This window comes from Pongo pygmaeus, chromosome X (genome assembly GCF_028885625.2).
Source record: "Pongo pygmaeus isolate AG05252 chromosome X, NHGRI_mPonPyg2-v2.0_pri, whole genome shotgun sequence".
NCBI classification, from domain to species: Eukaryota; Metazoa; Chordata; class Mammalia; order Primates; family Hominidae; genus Pongo; species Pongo pygmaeus.
In genome coordinates this window covers 112,760,047-112,775,113 of record NC_072396.2, presented here as the reverse complement: position 1 = coordinate 112,775,113, position 15,067 = coordinate 112,760,047, and the positions used below count along the sequence as shown (strand labels likewise).

The following is a 15,067-nucleotide window of genomic DNA, read 5'->3' as shown; positions in this document are numbered from 1 at the left end:
AACAAACCATCTTTCACAATAGACAAAATATTTGAATATGTAAGTAGCTCACAAGTACATAAAAAAAGAACTCAACATCATTAGTCATCAGGGAAATGTAAATTAAAATCACAATATGATGCTACCACACACCTACCAACATTCCAAAATTTGAGAAAATGTGGAACAATGCAAATTTCTGAACCACTTTGGTGTAAATTTAAAATGGTATCACCATTTTGGAAAAAGGTCTAGTAGTTTCTAGTACAACTAAGCATCCACTTATGATCCAACAAATCTGCTCTTAGTCGTTTATTGAAGCAAAATGAAATCACATATCCATAAAAAAGAATTGTAAAAAATGTCTTTAACAGCTTCACTCATAGTAGTCAAAAACTTGACACAACCCAGGTATCCATGACACAGTCACATAATAAAATACTCAATGATTTCACTGAAAGAAAAGAACTATTGATAAACACAACAACATGGATGGATCTCCAAAACATTATGTTGAGTGAAAGAAGCCTTAGAAAGAAAGTACATACGTATGATTCCATTTATAAGGAGTTCTAGAACAGGCGAAATAACTTATGATGAAAAAATCAACAGTACAGTTGCCACTGTGGATGATGGGATAGGGACTGACTGGAAAGGGGCATAAGGAAAATTTCTAAAACAATATCTTGACAAGGATTTTGTGTTATACAAGTGTATGCATTTGTCAAAATCCAGTAAATGTACCCTTAAGATTTGTGCATCTCATTTAATGTGAATTATATATCAGAAGAAAAGTAATATACAGCTATGGAATTTTAGTTATGGTATGCATGCTGAAGTATTTAGAGAGAAGTATATTGTTGTTGTAATTTATTTTGAAATGCATCAAAAATAGATGAATGGATGTAGACAGGGATGGATAGATATGTGACAAAGCACATATAGTAAAATGTTGACAGTAAAATATCAGTGATGGGTATATAGTAGTCCCAATAAAGTTCTGTCTACTTTGTTATATTTAAAATTTAAAAAAATAAAACGTTGTCAGGGAGATAAAAGGTTCATTGTAGAATCTGGGTGGTAGATATACAGCTGTTAACTGTACTATTAGTTTTCACAGTACTTAAAATTTTTTCACAATAAAATGTTTAAAAATATACTTAGAAACCTACTTACTTCATCAGGTTAGCAAAAATCCAAGAGTTTGTCAGCATACTCACTTATCAAGGCTGTGGGGAAACACACTCATACATTGTGGGTGGAGTGTAAATGGTGCAAATTGAGAGGAATCTGACAATATCCAGAGATGCATTTACCCTTTAATTCAGAAAATCCTTTTTCATCACTTTATTTTACTATTATACCTGAACATATCTGAAATAATATGCATGAAAGATTATTCACTATGGCATTATTTGTAATAAATGATTGGCAAAAATCCAGTCTAGCAACTAGCAACTGGGATGAACTATGGTATATCCACGCAATTTAACACTAGGCGCCCATTTTCAAAAACTCAAGATCTCTGTCTACTGATAAGGAGTGATCTTCAGGATACAAATTTAAGTAAAATAACTAAAGCGCAAATAAAGTCAAAAGAAAATACCTTCTCCTTTAAGAACAGAGAAAATAAAACAAATTCTTGGCTGGTATTTATATAAGAAACACCGGAAGGATCCCAACACTTTGGGAGGCCGAGGTGGGCGGATCACGAGGTTAGGAGTTCAAGACCAGCCTGGCCAACATGGTGAAACCCCGTCTCTACTAAAAATACAAAAATTAGCCGAGCCTGGTGGCATGCATCTGTAATCCTAGCTACTTGGGAGGCTGAGGCAGGAGAGTTGCTTGAACCTGGGAGGTGGAGGTTGCAGTGAGCCGAGATCGCGCCATTGCACTCCAGCCTGGGAGACAGAGCAAGACTCTGTCTTGAGGTGTGGGGGGAGGGTGGGGGAAAGAAAGGAAAATAAAAAATAGTTATGTAGGAGGATGGAGGGGAACAAAGTGGATGAAGATGGGTTGGAAGGAAGACTTCTCAGTGTTACTTTTATAACATATATGATTATTATTATTTTTTTTTGAGACGAAGTCTCACTCTGTCGCCCAGGCTGGAATGGCTTACTGCAACCTTCACCTCCCAAGTTCAAGTGATTCTCCTGCCTCAGCCTCCCAAGTAGCTGGGATTACAGACATGTGCCACCATGCCTGGCTAATTTTTGTATTTTTGGTAGAGACGGAGTTTCGCCATGTTGGCCAGGATGGTCTTGAACCCCAGACCTCAGGTGATCTGCCCACCTTGGCCTCCCAAAGTCCTGGGATTACAGGTGTGAACCACCGTGCCAGGCCATGATTTTATTATCTATTCAATGAAATAAAAGACAAAAATAATCAATGAAGGACTGAAAAAAATGTGTAGCAGTAACAGAATGGCAGCATGGGGTTTCCAGTTAATTGGGCTTATCATCCGTAAACTTTCCCAAAGGTGTCAATTTTTATAAAAGTTAAAAGCAAATTGAGATGCAGTGACAGCCTCCATACCTTTTGGTCCAGGGAGCCCATCTAAGCCAGTGCGTCCTGGAGGACCTGGAGGTCCTGGGAAACCACGATCACCTTTTGGACCAAGTGTTCCTTTGAAACCTGGAAGTCCTGGTGGCCCAGGTGGCCCAGGTAATGCAAATCCTGGTTCACCCTTGAGCATACACATGACAAAACACAACAAAAACGCCCATGATTTTCTGGTCCTTATTGTTTGCCACAGAGAACTTAATGCCGAAAATACAAGACAATACTTTTCTTTCCATGGGGGGAGAGGAGAAGATAATTAAATAAAAAGTAATTGGTATGTTGGAGAAAACATATGGAAGGATGGGAAACAGGGTTTAGTAAAACAAATTAGATGATTTGGACTGGTTTCAGGATAAAAAAAAAAACTGAGAGAGCATGAGATTAAAGAACAGACTACCCTTGTAGGGAAATATGATTATAGGCTGAGTATTAGATAATACTAAACAATTATTTTTAATTTTACTAAGTATGATAACAACATTGTGGTTTTTGTATAAAATGTCAATTTATTTAGAGATGAATGCTGATGCATTTATAAGTGAAATGATACTGTGTTGAGATTTGGGTAAAATATTTAAGCAAAGTAAAAAGGACTAGATGAAGCAAATGTTATAAAATCATAATAATTTTGAATCTGGGTGACGGATATATGAAAGCTCATTGTATTATTCATTTTACTTTTATTTTCATTTGAAAATGTTCATAATAAAAAGAATCAACCAATAGAGAAGTGGTTTTCTCATGAGAACTGGTGTCACGGGTTAACTGTTTTTTCCATGAAAAATAAGTAATAATTACAAAACACAGAAGGTTTAAATCAATGACGCAGAGATAAAATATATAGGAATAGTCACAATAATTACATGCCACAGCAGTTTGCTGAAGGTTGACTCAGGAAAGCTTAACATTAGATAAGAAATAATAAAAGGAATGAAAAGTAACTCAAACACAGTATTATTTATTATTAGTATTACTAAGTCAATTGCAGTGATTTGCATTATGTATCTGTAATGGAATTGGGACAGAAGGCAACAGTATAGAAGGTCTGGAAATGATATTCAACACCATTTCAACCAATCATCACACAGGCATGAACAAAGATGACATGGGATGATTACTCTATAGAGATGCACAGAGGGAGCTGACCATCGTACAGGCATACCTTATTTTATTGTGCATCATTTTGTTGTGCTGCGCAGACACTGCATTTTTTACAAATTGAAGGTATGTGGCAACCCTACATTGAGCAGGTCTATCAGCGCAATTTTTCCTATGGCATGTGCTCACTTTTTGTCTCTGTGTCACATTTTGGTAATTGTCACAATATTCCAAACTTTTTAATTATTATTACATCTGTTATGGTGATATGTGATCACTGATGTTACCATTATAATTGTTTTGGGGTACCATAAACTGTGCCTGTATAAGATGGTGAACTTAATAAAAAAATGTTGTAAATGTCTGACTGCTCCGCTGATCAGCCATTTTCCCCGCATCTCTCTCCCTCTCCACAGGTCTTTCTGTTCCTTGAGACATAACAATATTGAAATTAGGCCAATTAAAAACACAACAATGGCCTCTAAGTGTTCAAGTGAAAGAAAGAGTCACATGTCTCTCACTTAAAATAAAAAGCTGGAAATAATTAAGCTTAGTGAGGAAGGCATGTCAAAAGCTAAGGTAGGTTGAAGGCTAGGTCTCTTGCACTAAACAGTTAGCCAAGTTGTGAATGTGAAGGAAAAGTTCTTTAAGGAAATTAAAAGTGCTACTCCAGTGAACACACGAATGAGAAGAAAGTAAAACAGCCCTATTGCTGATATGGAGAAAGTTTGAGTGATCTGGACAGAAGATCAAACCAGCCATAACATTCCCTTAAGCAAAAACCTAATCCAGAGCAAGGCCCTAACTTCAATTATCTGAAGACTGAGAGGTGAAGAAGCTGCAGAAGAAAAGTTGGAAGCTAGCGGAAGTTGGTTCATGAGGTTTAAGGGAAGAAGCTGTCTCCACATCATAAAAGTGCAAGGTGAAGCAGCAAGTGTTGACATAGAAGCTGCAGCAAGTTCTAGCTAAGATCATTGATGAAAGTGACTACGCTAAACAACAGATTTTCCATGTTGATGAAGCAGCCTTCTATTGGAATAAAATGCTCACAGGACTTTCATAGCTAGAGAAGATAAGTAAATTACTGGTTTCAAAGCTTCAAAGGGCAGGCTGACTCTATTTTTAGGGACTAATGCAGCTGCTGACTTTAAGTTGAAACCAATGCTCATGTACCATTCTAAAAATTCTAGGGCCCTACGGATTATGGTATATCTACTCTGCCTGTGCTCTATAAGTGGAACAATAAAGCCTGGATGACAGCAGATGTATTTAGAGCATAGTGTACTGGCTATTTTAAGCCCACTGTTGAGACCTACTCCTCAGAAGAAAAGATTCCTTTCAAAATTTTACTGCTCATTTACAATGCACCTAGTCACCCAAGAGCTCTGATAGTGATGTACAAAGAGATTAATGTTCTTTTCATGCCTGCTAACACAATACCCATTCTGCAGCCCATGGATCAAAGAGTAATTTTAATTTTCAAGTCTTATTATTTAAGAAACACCCTGTGTAATGTATAGCTGTCATAAATAGTGATTCTTCTTATGGATCTGGCAAAACAAATTGGAAACCTTCTGAAAAGGGTTTCATTCTAGATGTCATGAAGAATATTCAGGATTCATAAGAAGAGGTCAAAACATCAATATTAACAGGAGTTTGGAGAAGTTAATTCTAACTCTCACAGATGACTTTGAGGGTTTCAAGACTTCAATGGAGTGAGTAACTGCAAATGTGGTGGAAGTAGCAAGAGAATAACAATTATAAGTAGAGCCTGAAGATGTGAATGAATTGCTGCAATCTTATAATAAAAGTAGAACAGATGAGCAGTCGCTTCTTATAAGCAAAAGTGATTTCTAGAGATGGAATCTACCCTGGTGAAGATGCTGGGAACAGTGTTGAAATGACACTAAAGGACTTAGAATATTACATAAACTTAGTTGATAAAGCAGCAGCAGGGTCTGAGAAGACTGATTCCAATTTTGAAAGAGGTTCTACTGTGGGTAAAATACTATCAAACAGCACCACATGCTGCAGAGAAATCTTTTCTGAAAGGAAGAGTCAATTGATGTGGCAAACTTCATTGTTGTCTTATTTTAAAAAATTGCCACAGCCACCCAACCTTCAGCAACCATAACCCTGATCAGTGGGCAGCCATCAATATTGAGTCAAAACCCTCCCCCAGAATAAAGATTATAACTTGCTGCAAGCTTAGATGATTGCTAAAATTTTTTAGCAATAAAGAATTTTTAATTAAGGTATGCATATGGTTTTTTTAGACCTAATGCTATTGCACACTTTAAAGACTACAGTATAGTGTAAACATAACCTTTATATGTACTGGGAAACAAAAAAAATTGTGTGATTCACTTTATTTTGATATTCACTTTATTGTGGTGGTCTGGAACTAAACCTGCAATATCTCCAAGGTATGCCTGTATTCTCTAATCAAAGAACTGGGCACTCAAAAGTAAGTACAGAAATTGGGTTTTTTTTTCTCCAAATGTGACCTCTTGGACTATTAAAGATGATTTGGGGTTAAATATTTTTTAAATGGAAATATAATAAATTATCTATATATTTATAGTAAAGACTTGGGGCTTGGGATGATATCTGAGTCAAAAGAGAGAGCTAGAAATAAGGAAGGTGGGAAAGATAAGAAAATGCAAAGAATAAAGAAAAATGTCCCAGACCTTTGGTCCTGGAAAGCCGGGTGGCCCAGGAGGGCCTTCTAGACCAATTCTTCCAGGTGTCCCAGGTGCTCCTGGAGGTCCTGGAATTCCAGGAAAGCCTGTAAAATGATAAGTCATTTTTTAACTATGAAAGGAAAGGCACTTTAAGAAAGATATTCAAATTCCCAAACCCACATTCTACTCATGCTTAGTGACAACAGTAAGATGTCAAAAGCACAATGACATTCTACTACTTAGGATTAAGCCTTACAATCCTCTCAATCATCTTACATTCCTTTTATTTTCACATAGAGCTAATGTATGTGGAACATATGCTTTTCTGAAGAAAATGAGGGCTATTATATAATAAGATAGAACTAAATTGTAAGGAATGAATCCCACACAAAAATGCCCAAGAATTTTTCTTCTGCTTATATCTGGATGTAGTATGACAAAGGGCCTACCATATAATTTTGGAAATGAACTAAAAATAACTGCAGATATTATAGATACATACACACATAAAATCAAACCTGATACTTTTGAAAGCATTTTGTATAAATGAGTAAAGATATATTTAAGAACTGTCCTCAGACCACTGTGTGCTCTTGCCATTTGTGAGAATAAATTCTGTGAGGAATAAAGCAGAACTGAAGCATAAGCCCTAAAAATTTCAATAAATCAAGAAAATATTATTTAGCATAAAACATTACTTGGCTACACATGTGCAATAAGTCTGTTTTCTGTTTAAAAAATCCTTCAACTCAATAAATATCAAGTGCACACTATGTGTTAGGAACTGTTCTAAACCCTGAAAACACTATGGTGAACACAAAAGACAATAATTCCTGTGATTTTTAAGCTTATATATCACTTTCGCATATCTAAAATGTAGATATTTTCTTGTCTGGACTGTTTTAGATAAAGATAATGAAGTTACAGTGAAAATACACTGTGATTTTTTATTTACATTCTTTATAGCACAGAGAAAAAAGATACAATTAATATATTTTATTTGTTGAATGAATTTTATGAGAGAATAACATCATGCTAAACTTCTAACCTACTCTGACTGCTACCCATTCCAACATACCTTTGGGACCAGGTGGTCCAGGAAGCCCAATTCCAGGGATACCTGGTTCTCCTTTGCTACCAGGTATCCCTGGCAAGCCTGGTTGCCCTGGGAGTCCAGGGTCACCTATGGAGAAACAGCAGTTATTGAAAGGAAAACGTTCAAAGAAAGAAGCCATCAGGGCCAGGTGCAGTGGCTCACTCCTGTAATCCCAGCACTTTGGGAGGCTGAGGCGATGGGTCACCTGAGGTCAGGAGTTCGAGACCAGCCTGGCCAACATGGAGAAACTCCGTCTCTACTAAAAACACAAAAATTAACTGGGCGTGGTGGTGGGCGCCTGTAATCCCAGCTACTCGGGAGGCTGAGGCAGGGAGAACTGCTTGAACCCAGAAGTAGGAAGTTGCTGCAGCAAGCCAAGATCACGCCACTGTACTCCAGCACGGGTGACAGAGCGAAACTCTGTCAAAAAAAAAAAAAAAAAGCCATCAGTGTTGAAGTTACTTTGAAATAAATTCCTCACATACCTGGAAGACCTACTTCACCATCTCTGCCTGGGTTACCAGGCAAGCCAGGCTTCCCTGGCTGGGTTATAGTCTGACCTGGATCCCCTTTAGGACCTGAAAGCAAGAGTAAATCAGTGGTAAATGAGAAGTATTTACTCGACTAAAGGTCTCTTTTTAATTAAAAACAAAAAAGAAAATTATCAGTAATCTTTTGAAAATGTAAACTAACAAAAATTCACAAGAAAAACAATCTTCCACTATATATTCAAGAAATATATAAAACAGAAGGATAGAATTTCAAAAAGAAAAAGGATATGACAGCCTTAAGGACTTCCATGATTCAAGATGTATAATGGTTAATTTTAGGTTTCAACATGACTAGATTAAGAGATACTGAGATAGCTAGTAAAGCATTATTTCTAGATATGTCTGTGAGGCTGTTTCCGAAAGAGACTGACATTTGAATCAGTGAAATGAATAAGGATGATCCACCCTCACCCAATGTGTGTGGGTACCATCCAATCAGCTGAGGGACCAGATACAACAAAAAGGCAGAAAAAAAGGTGAATTCTCTGCTCTCTCTCTTTTGAAACTGGTACACCCATCCTCTCTTACCCTTGGACATCACAACTCCAGGTTCTCTGGCTTTCAGACTCTGGGACTTGCACTAAGCAGCCACTCAGGTTCTCAGGCATTCAGACTAGGACTGAGCGAAGCTACTGGTTTCCCTAGTTCTTCAACTAACAGGCGGCCTACTGTGGGACTTCTCAGCCTCCATAATCATGTAAGTCAATTCCCACAATAAATCACCTCTCATCTATCTATCTATCTATCTATCTATCTATCTATCTATCTAATCTACCCATCTGTCCATCCTTTTTATTGGTTCTGTTTCTCTGGAAACCCCTAAAACAGGGTGTTATCTATATAAGTATTTTTAAAATGTAGGCCAAAAGAGCGTTAAAAATCAAACTGTAGTAAACAAGGAAAATATTTTTTTGGCTAATAGGTACATTTAGGTTTTACATGTGCAAAGTTCAAGTATATCTACTTCTTATTAATGGAAACATGAACTTGAAATTGGCTCAAGAAAAAAAAAGATTTCCTAAACATGACACAAAAAGCACTAACCATGAGAGAAAAGATTGATAATTTTGATGATGTGAAAGTTGTTTTCTGCTCATTGAAGACACCATACAAAGAGTAAAAATGGCAAGCCACAGTAGGTAAAGATTTCTTTTCGCAAAATACATAGGTAACTAAGAACTAATACACAGAATATATAAAGAACTCCTCTAAATCAATAAAAAAAGAAATAATCCAATATAAAACTGGTCAAAGTACTTGATTAGGCATTTCACAAAAGCAAATTCAAATGACCAATAAACACATGAAAAGGTGCTAAACTTTAATCAGAGAAATGCAAAATATCACACTCAACAGATTGGCAAAAATGTAAAAGTCTGACAATACAAAATGTTTCCAAGGATGTAAATCAACATAAAATATTCAACACTGCTTGTGGTAGTAAAAATTGGTACAATTGGTCTGGATATAGTTTGTAATTATCCAGTCAAGTGGAAGATGCACTTATCCTATGCTTTGAAAATGCTAATCTTAAATACATACCCTAGCCCAGGTATTGGTAAGCCTTTTGTGTAAAGGACCAGAGTAAATACTTTAGGCTTTGTGGACCATCCAGTCTCTGTAGCAACTACTCAACTCTTCAGTTGTAGTGCAGAAACAACCACAGACAAAAGTGAATGGTTGTTTAAGTGTTTACATAAAACTTTTATTTATAACAGGTGGTAGGCTGGATGTGGTCCATGGACTGCAGTTCTGTAGTGTGCCAACTCTTGCCCTAGAGAAGTGTGAGCACATGAACACAAGGAGATGTAGGGATCTATCTATCTACCTATCTATCTATATGACTGTATACAGAAGCATTATTCATAATAGACCTGAACTGTAAATAACCCAATTAACCATTAACCATAGAATGGATCAATCAACTGTAACACACACACACACACACACACATAAACATACATACAATGAAATACTATATAGCAATAAAAATGAATATACTATAGCCACATGAAAAGTTAATATAAAAAACACTTACCCTATGATTCCTTTAACATGAAGTTCAAAAAGAAACAAAATTAAAATACTCTGTTTAAAAATGCATACAGAGGTCATAAAACAGAGGGGTAATGGAAGAAAGCTATGTAAAAGTCAAGACAGTAGACAGGAGGAAGGGGATTGTGATTAGGAAATGACAGGGAGAAAAGGTTAGGGGTTTCTAGGATGCTGGTAACATTCTATTTTTTGATGTGTGTGGTAGTTACCTGTGTGCTTCTGTTATAACTATTTATGAAACTTTGCATTATGTATCATGTACTTAAAAAGAGCAAAATCAACAGTAACAATGAAACAGTTAGAAAAGATTTAAAAAGAAACCCCCTTACAAAAAACATTGTGATCCCTTGCTAAGATGCTCTGAAGAGTTCAAATATAAACGGCCAGGGAAACACACCTCTCGGGGAAGGAAGCCATGAGTAGCCAAAACATAATAAATTTCTGTTTTTAAGCACCAAGTTTAAAACAAAACACAGTAAACTTACCTGGTATTCCTGGCTGGCCTGGATTTCCTGCCACACCTTGTATGCCTTTTTCACCTACTGGGCCTGGAGGGCCGAAACCAGGGGGACCCATAGGCCCTATATTCCCTGGGAGGCCTGGTAAACCTGGGTTCCCAGGGGGACCTCTTTCACCCTTAAAAGTAATTCCACCCTAAAAAGGGAAAAGTTTAATACAGAAACGTATAGATACAACAACTATCTGTAGGTTGGTACTAAATACAACTGGGGAAAGGATATAGCCATAAATAGTTCTTCTTAAAAGCTATATAAGTGAGTGGTATTATGAGATGGTATGTGTGATCATTCCACTTACTCATTCCTCCAACAAATATTTTTGGGCTCCTACTATGTGTCAAGTGCTGGTGATACAACAGAAAACAAAAATACACAAAAATCTCTGACTATGCAGCTTACATTTTAGTGTAAGTCAGAAAGGTTATAGTCTAGATAACATTATAAAATATCACTTCCTACCTAAATATCCTGGGCTGTGTGTAATGTACAAAATAAGATTGTTCATTTATGTTAAATCTTTCAGTTCTGTGGCACACTGAACATGGCTATCTACTTGTACTATTCTCTAAGCTTACTCTATATATACAGAAACAAGTTAAACTGCTGGCTATGAGGTTTATTTATTTATTTATTTATTTATTGTGATGGAGTTTTGCTCTTGTTGCCCAGGGTGGAGTGCAGTGGTGCAATCTCGGCTCACTGCCACCTCCGTCTCCCGGGTTCAAGTGATTCTCCTGCCTCAGCCTCCTGAGTAGCCAGGATTACAGGCGCCCACCACCATGCCCGGCTAGTTTTTGTGTTTTTAGTATAGAGACAGGGTTTCACCATGTTGGCCAGGCTGGTCTCGAACTCCTGACCTCAGGTGATCCGCACACCTCCGCCTCGCAAAGTGCTGGGATTACAGGTGTGAGCCACCATGCCCAGTCATGAGGTTTAAGTAAACCCAAGGAAAGATATGCGGGGGTTAAGAGATGGGGAAGCTTATACTGTCTCATAAACATCTTAACCTCCTGCCCACCTATTCATAGAAAATATTATTCAATATTAATGAAAAATAAGAAATTAAGAAAAATAAGTTTACAAAACAAGTGAAAGAAAAGAGTAGTGCAGAAACCCTACATAGTCAGTAACAATGTGCCATTACTGTATGGTCACATTGTTTTAAGCATTGATTGGGTGTTTATCTCAGCATCAGGCCCATCCTTCGAATTAACTTAGAAAACATTTCTAAGTGAAAATTTAACATCACAAAACCAAAAATATCAAACCAACTCACAGGCTCTCCTTTCGGGCCAGGAAGCCCTGGCAATCCATCCTGTCCAGGAGTACCAGGTAAACCAGGAAGCCCTGGAGCTCCAGGGGAACCCAACTCTCCTTTGTCACCCTTCATTCCTGGAAAAGTGAGGATATCACCAGGTTCACCTTTAGATCCAGGAAAGCCTGGAGCACCTGGAGCTCCTGGAATGCCCTGAAATGAGTAAGGAAAAAAAGAAAAAGAGTGGAAAAAGAAGAAAGAGAAAAGAAAATCAGTTTCTTTTTTTCTAACATTTTCTTCTCTCCAGTTTACCCCTTCAACCCGTCCAATAACATTTAATGTACAAAGGGCTGAATCAAGTGAGGCATGTGAGTCAGGAAGAGTCAAGGAATCAAAGTACAACTTAATGGAAAAATTAAATTGTGTATGTGTGTATATATATGAATAATTGAAAATCAATGTGTAAAATGCCTTCCTTCTACTTCTTTTTGTTTTATAATATACTCAAAACTTACTGGTAATCCTTTGGGACCAGTTGCACCAGCTTGTCCTTTTTCACCTTTCTGTCCAGGGAAACCAAGAGATCCTAACACACACACACACAAACACAAACACACACAATAATGTAAGCTTTGAGCTTGAACTCCTGACAAAGCTCATACAGAAATCATCAAGGCAGAAAGTCAAGTTTTTAAAATAAGAACCCCATTCAATCCCATTTAAGTCACATTTGTATTTTCCTTTTATGTTCACAAAATGAGATAATCATCCTTTTTAAAAAATAAATTTAACATTTCATGTTACATACAATATTGTATCCTAAGAAACTTCCAACTCCAAAGCAGACTTTCTCAGACCTTGCAACTACCAAATACTATGCACAACATTTCCTGGGTTCCTATGATGTTCCCATTGCCAAAAGGAGAAAAAAGATAATGAAAAGGTTTGAATATCTTTATTCTGACTTATGCAGTTTTCCTAGATCCTTACCAGTCCTTTCTTTGGTTTGTCATTCCCTGAAATTTGGTTTATGAGAAATATTTGCAGCCCAAAGACTAGAGGAAACATTAGTAAAGCAGTGGTTCTCCAAATGGATCCCTGGACGAGTGGCATCATCACCACCTGGCTACTAATTAGAAATGCTAATTCTTGAGCCTTCATCCAGGTCTACTGAATCAGAAACTTTGAGAGTGAGGCTCAGCATTCTGGGCTTCAATAAGCCCTCCAGGTGATGCACTCTCAAGTTTGAGAACCATGAGACTAGAGGTACAAGGCTAGATTATTAACATCCAATAATGTCTACAAGATTTGTTGAAAGTATTCCCAACCTCCAAATGAATTGGTGTCCTTAGTAGACTCACTAGACAGAAAGGTAAGAGATCTTGTGTCTATTCTCAGCCCTGACTCAAACATAAAGTGTAATTTCAAGAGAATACTGGGATACCTAAGGGGCAGTTAAATGAAACAGTTGAGGGTCTGACAGATATCACATATAGTTTTGACTGGAAAGGGGGATAGATGAGTTATATATATAGAGAGAGGAATACTGGCAGTTGATTGCCAAACTCCAATAGAACCCCTATTCCTGAACGACATCATGTGATACATCCCCAGTGACTGGAATCTCTGCCACTGGAAACTATACTCAGGGGCTAGGCATTATGAACTTTTCTCCCAGTATTCTGGAAGAAAGAAGTCTGACTCTGTATAAGTGATTTTCTTCTCCACATGGAAAATGGGGAAGATATATTTCCTGAAATTATATTGTCAAAATGCTTTAATAGAAAATGTTGGTAGCTTCAAGTATTAGAAACAAGAGCATAATTAATTTGATAACAAATAGAGGCATTCCATACTTAATTCTTTATAGATATGAGTGACTAGTTATAAAATGAGAAACTGGTAACATTCTAAAAGTGTAAGCTCAACAAAATCTAGCCAAAAAATATTTAGAAGGTTACCCTGAGGCATAATTTACCTGGAGGACCTGGGAGACCTGGCAAACCAGGTTGACCTGGAGGCCCTGAAATACCAGTTCCAATGCAGTTGAAGCAAGTGTCACCTTTGTCACCTAGTGAAATCATAACAACAAACAAAATTTTACTGAAAGGGGTACATATACCTTCTATAGATAGGTTCTAAAAATGTTAGCACTAAGGGACAGCATTTCCACTTAATGGTGTGATTGGAGAAGCCTATATCCTGAATCAATTTATGACAAATAAATTACTGAGTGCTTACTGTGTGCCAAGAACTGTTCCAGATGCTTGTGTTACATTGGTAAGCAAAAGAAAAGTCATGGATAAAAATTCATGTCTACATGCCTCACACTCTACCAGGGGAAAGGGATAATAATCAATAAAGGAAATGAATTATCAAAATGTATATATGAAATATTTTAATATAATATTAAGTATAGGCAGAGTGCAGTAGCTCATGCCTGTAATCCCAGCACTTTGGGAGGCCGAGGCAGGCAGATAGCTTGAGGTGAGGAGTTCAAGACCAGCCTGGCCAACATGGCGAAACCCCATCTCTACAGAAAAAATAAAAACATTAGCCAGGCATGGTGGTGCATGCCTGTACTCGCCAGCTACCCAGGAGACTAAAGTGGGAGGATTGCTTGAGCCTTAGGAGATTGAGGCTGCAGTGAGCTGTGATTGTACCACTGCACTCCAGATTGGGCAACAGAGCAAGACCCTGTCTAAAAAAATTAAATATACATTAAATATTTAATATGCTTTAAAAGATATTATTTTTATAGGAAAAAATAGAACTACATAAGTGGTATTGAGTATGCCAGGGAAGGGTGGGGGGTTGCAATTTTAAATAGGGTAGTCAGGATAGACTTGATTGAGAAGTTGTTATATGATAAAACTTAAAGGACATGACATGTGCATAAGAGTATAGAACATCCCAAGCAGAAAGAATAGCCATGTTTGGTATATACAAGGAACAGCAAGCAGACCAGATTGCTAGAGCAAAATGAGGGAGGGGAACAAGGTCAGAAAGTTGACAGTTTATAACGAATGGCATATAGGCATATAAGAAAAATAAAGGCTGTGGTTTTCACTGTGAGTGAAATGAGAATCTAGTAGAAAATTTTAAAAAGAAAAGCAACATGTTATAACTCAAGTTTTTAAGGGATGACTCTAGCTGCTATGTTAATAGCCTCTAAAGGCAATGATGGAAACAGGGTAACCACTTAAGTGGCTACTGTTGCAATGATCTAGGAGAGAGATGGTGGTAGCTCATTCCAGAGTGACTGCAAT

The 15,067-nt window shown here is 37.2% G+C and overlaps 1 protein-coding gene across 2 annotated transcripts in view; it reads right to left on the bottom strand.

Annotated features, from left to right (window-relative positions):
* Positions 1-15,067, bottom strand: part of COL4A5 (collagen type IV alpha 5 chain) — a 261,882-nt gene that overhangs the window by 93,966 nt on the left and 152,849 nt on the right. For both annotated transcript variants that reach the window (XR_008497119.2, XM_054471834.2), the window contains exons 22-29: positions 13,777-13,869; positions 12,314-12,384; positions 11,820-12,011; positions 10,511-10,679; positions 7,905-7,997; positions 7,402-7,506; positions 6,330-6,427; positions 2,515-2,665 (exon numbers count right to left, since the gene is read on the bottom strand). Coding sequence is in view for 1 of the 2 variants with exons in the window: in XM_054471834.2 (XP_054327809.1) it covers positions 2,515-2,665; positions 6,330-6,427; positions 7,402-7,506; positions 7,905-7,997; positions 10,511-10,679; positions 11,820-12,011; positions 12,314-12,384; positions 13,777-13,869 (972 nt within the window). In the remaining variant the exon portion in view is untranslated. The remainder of the gene's footprint in view (positions 1-2,514; positions 2,666-6,329; positions 6,428-7,401; positions 7,507-7,904; positions 7,998-10,510; positions 10,680-11,819; positions 12,012-12,313; positions 12,385-13,776; positions 13,870-15,067) is intronic.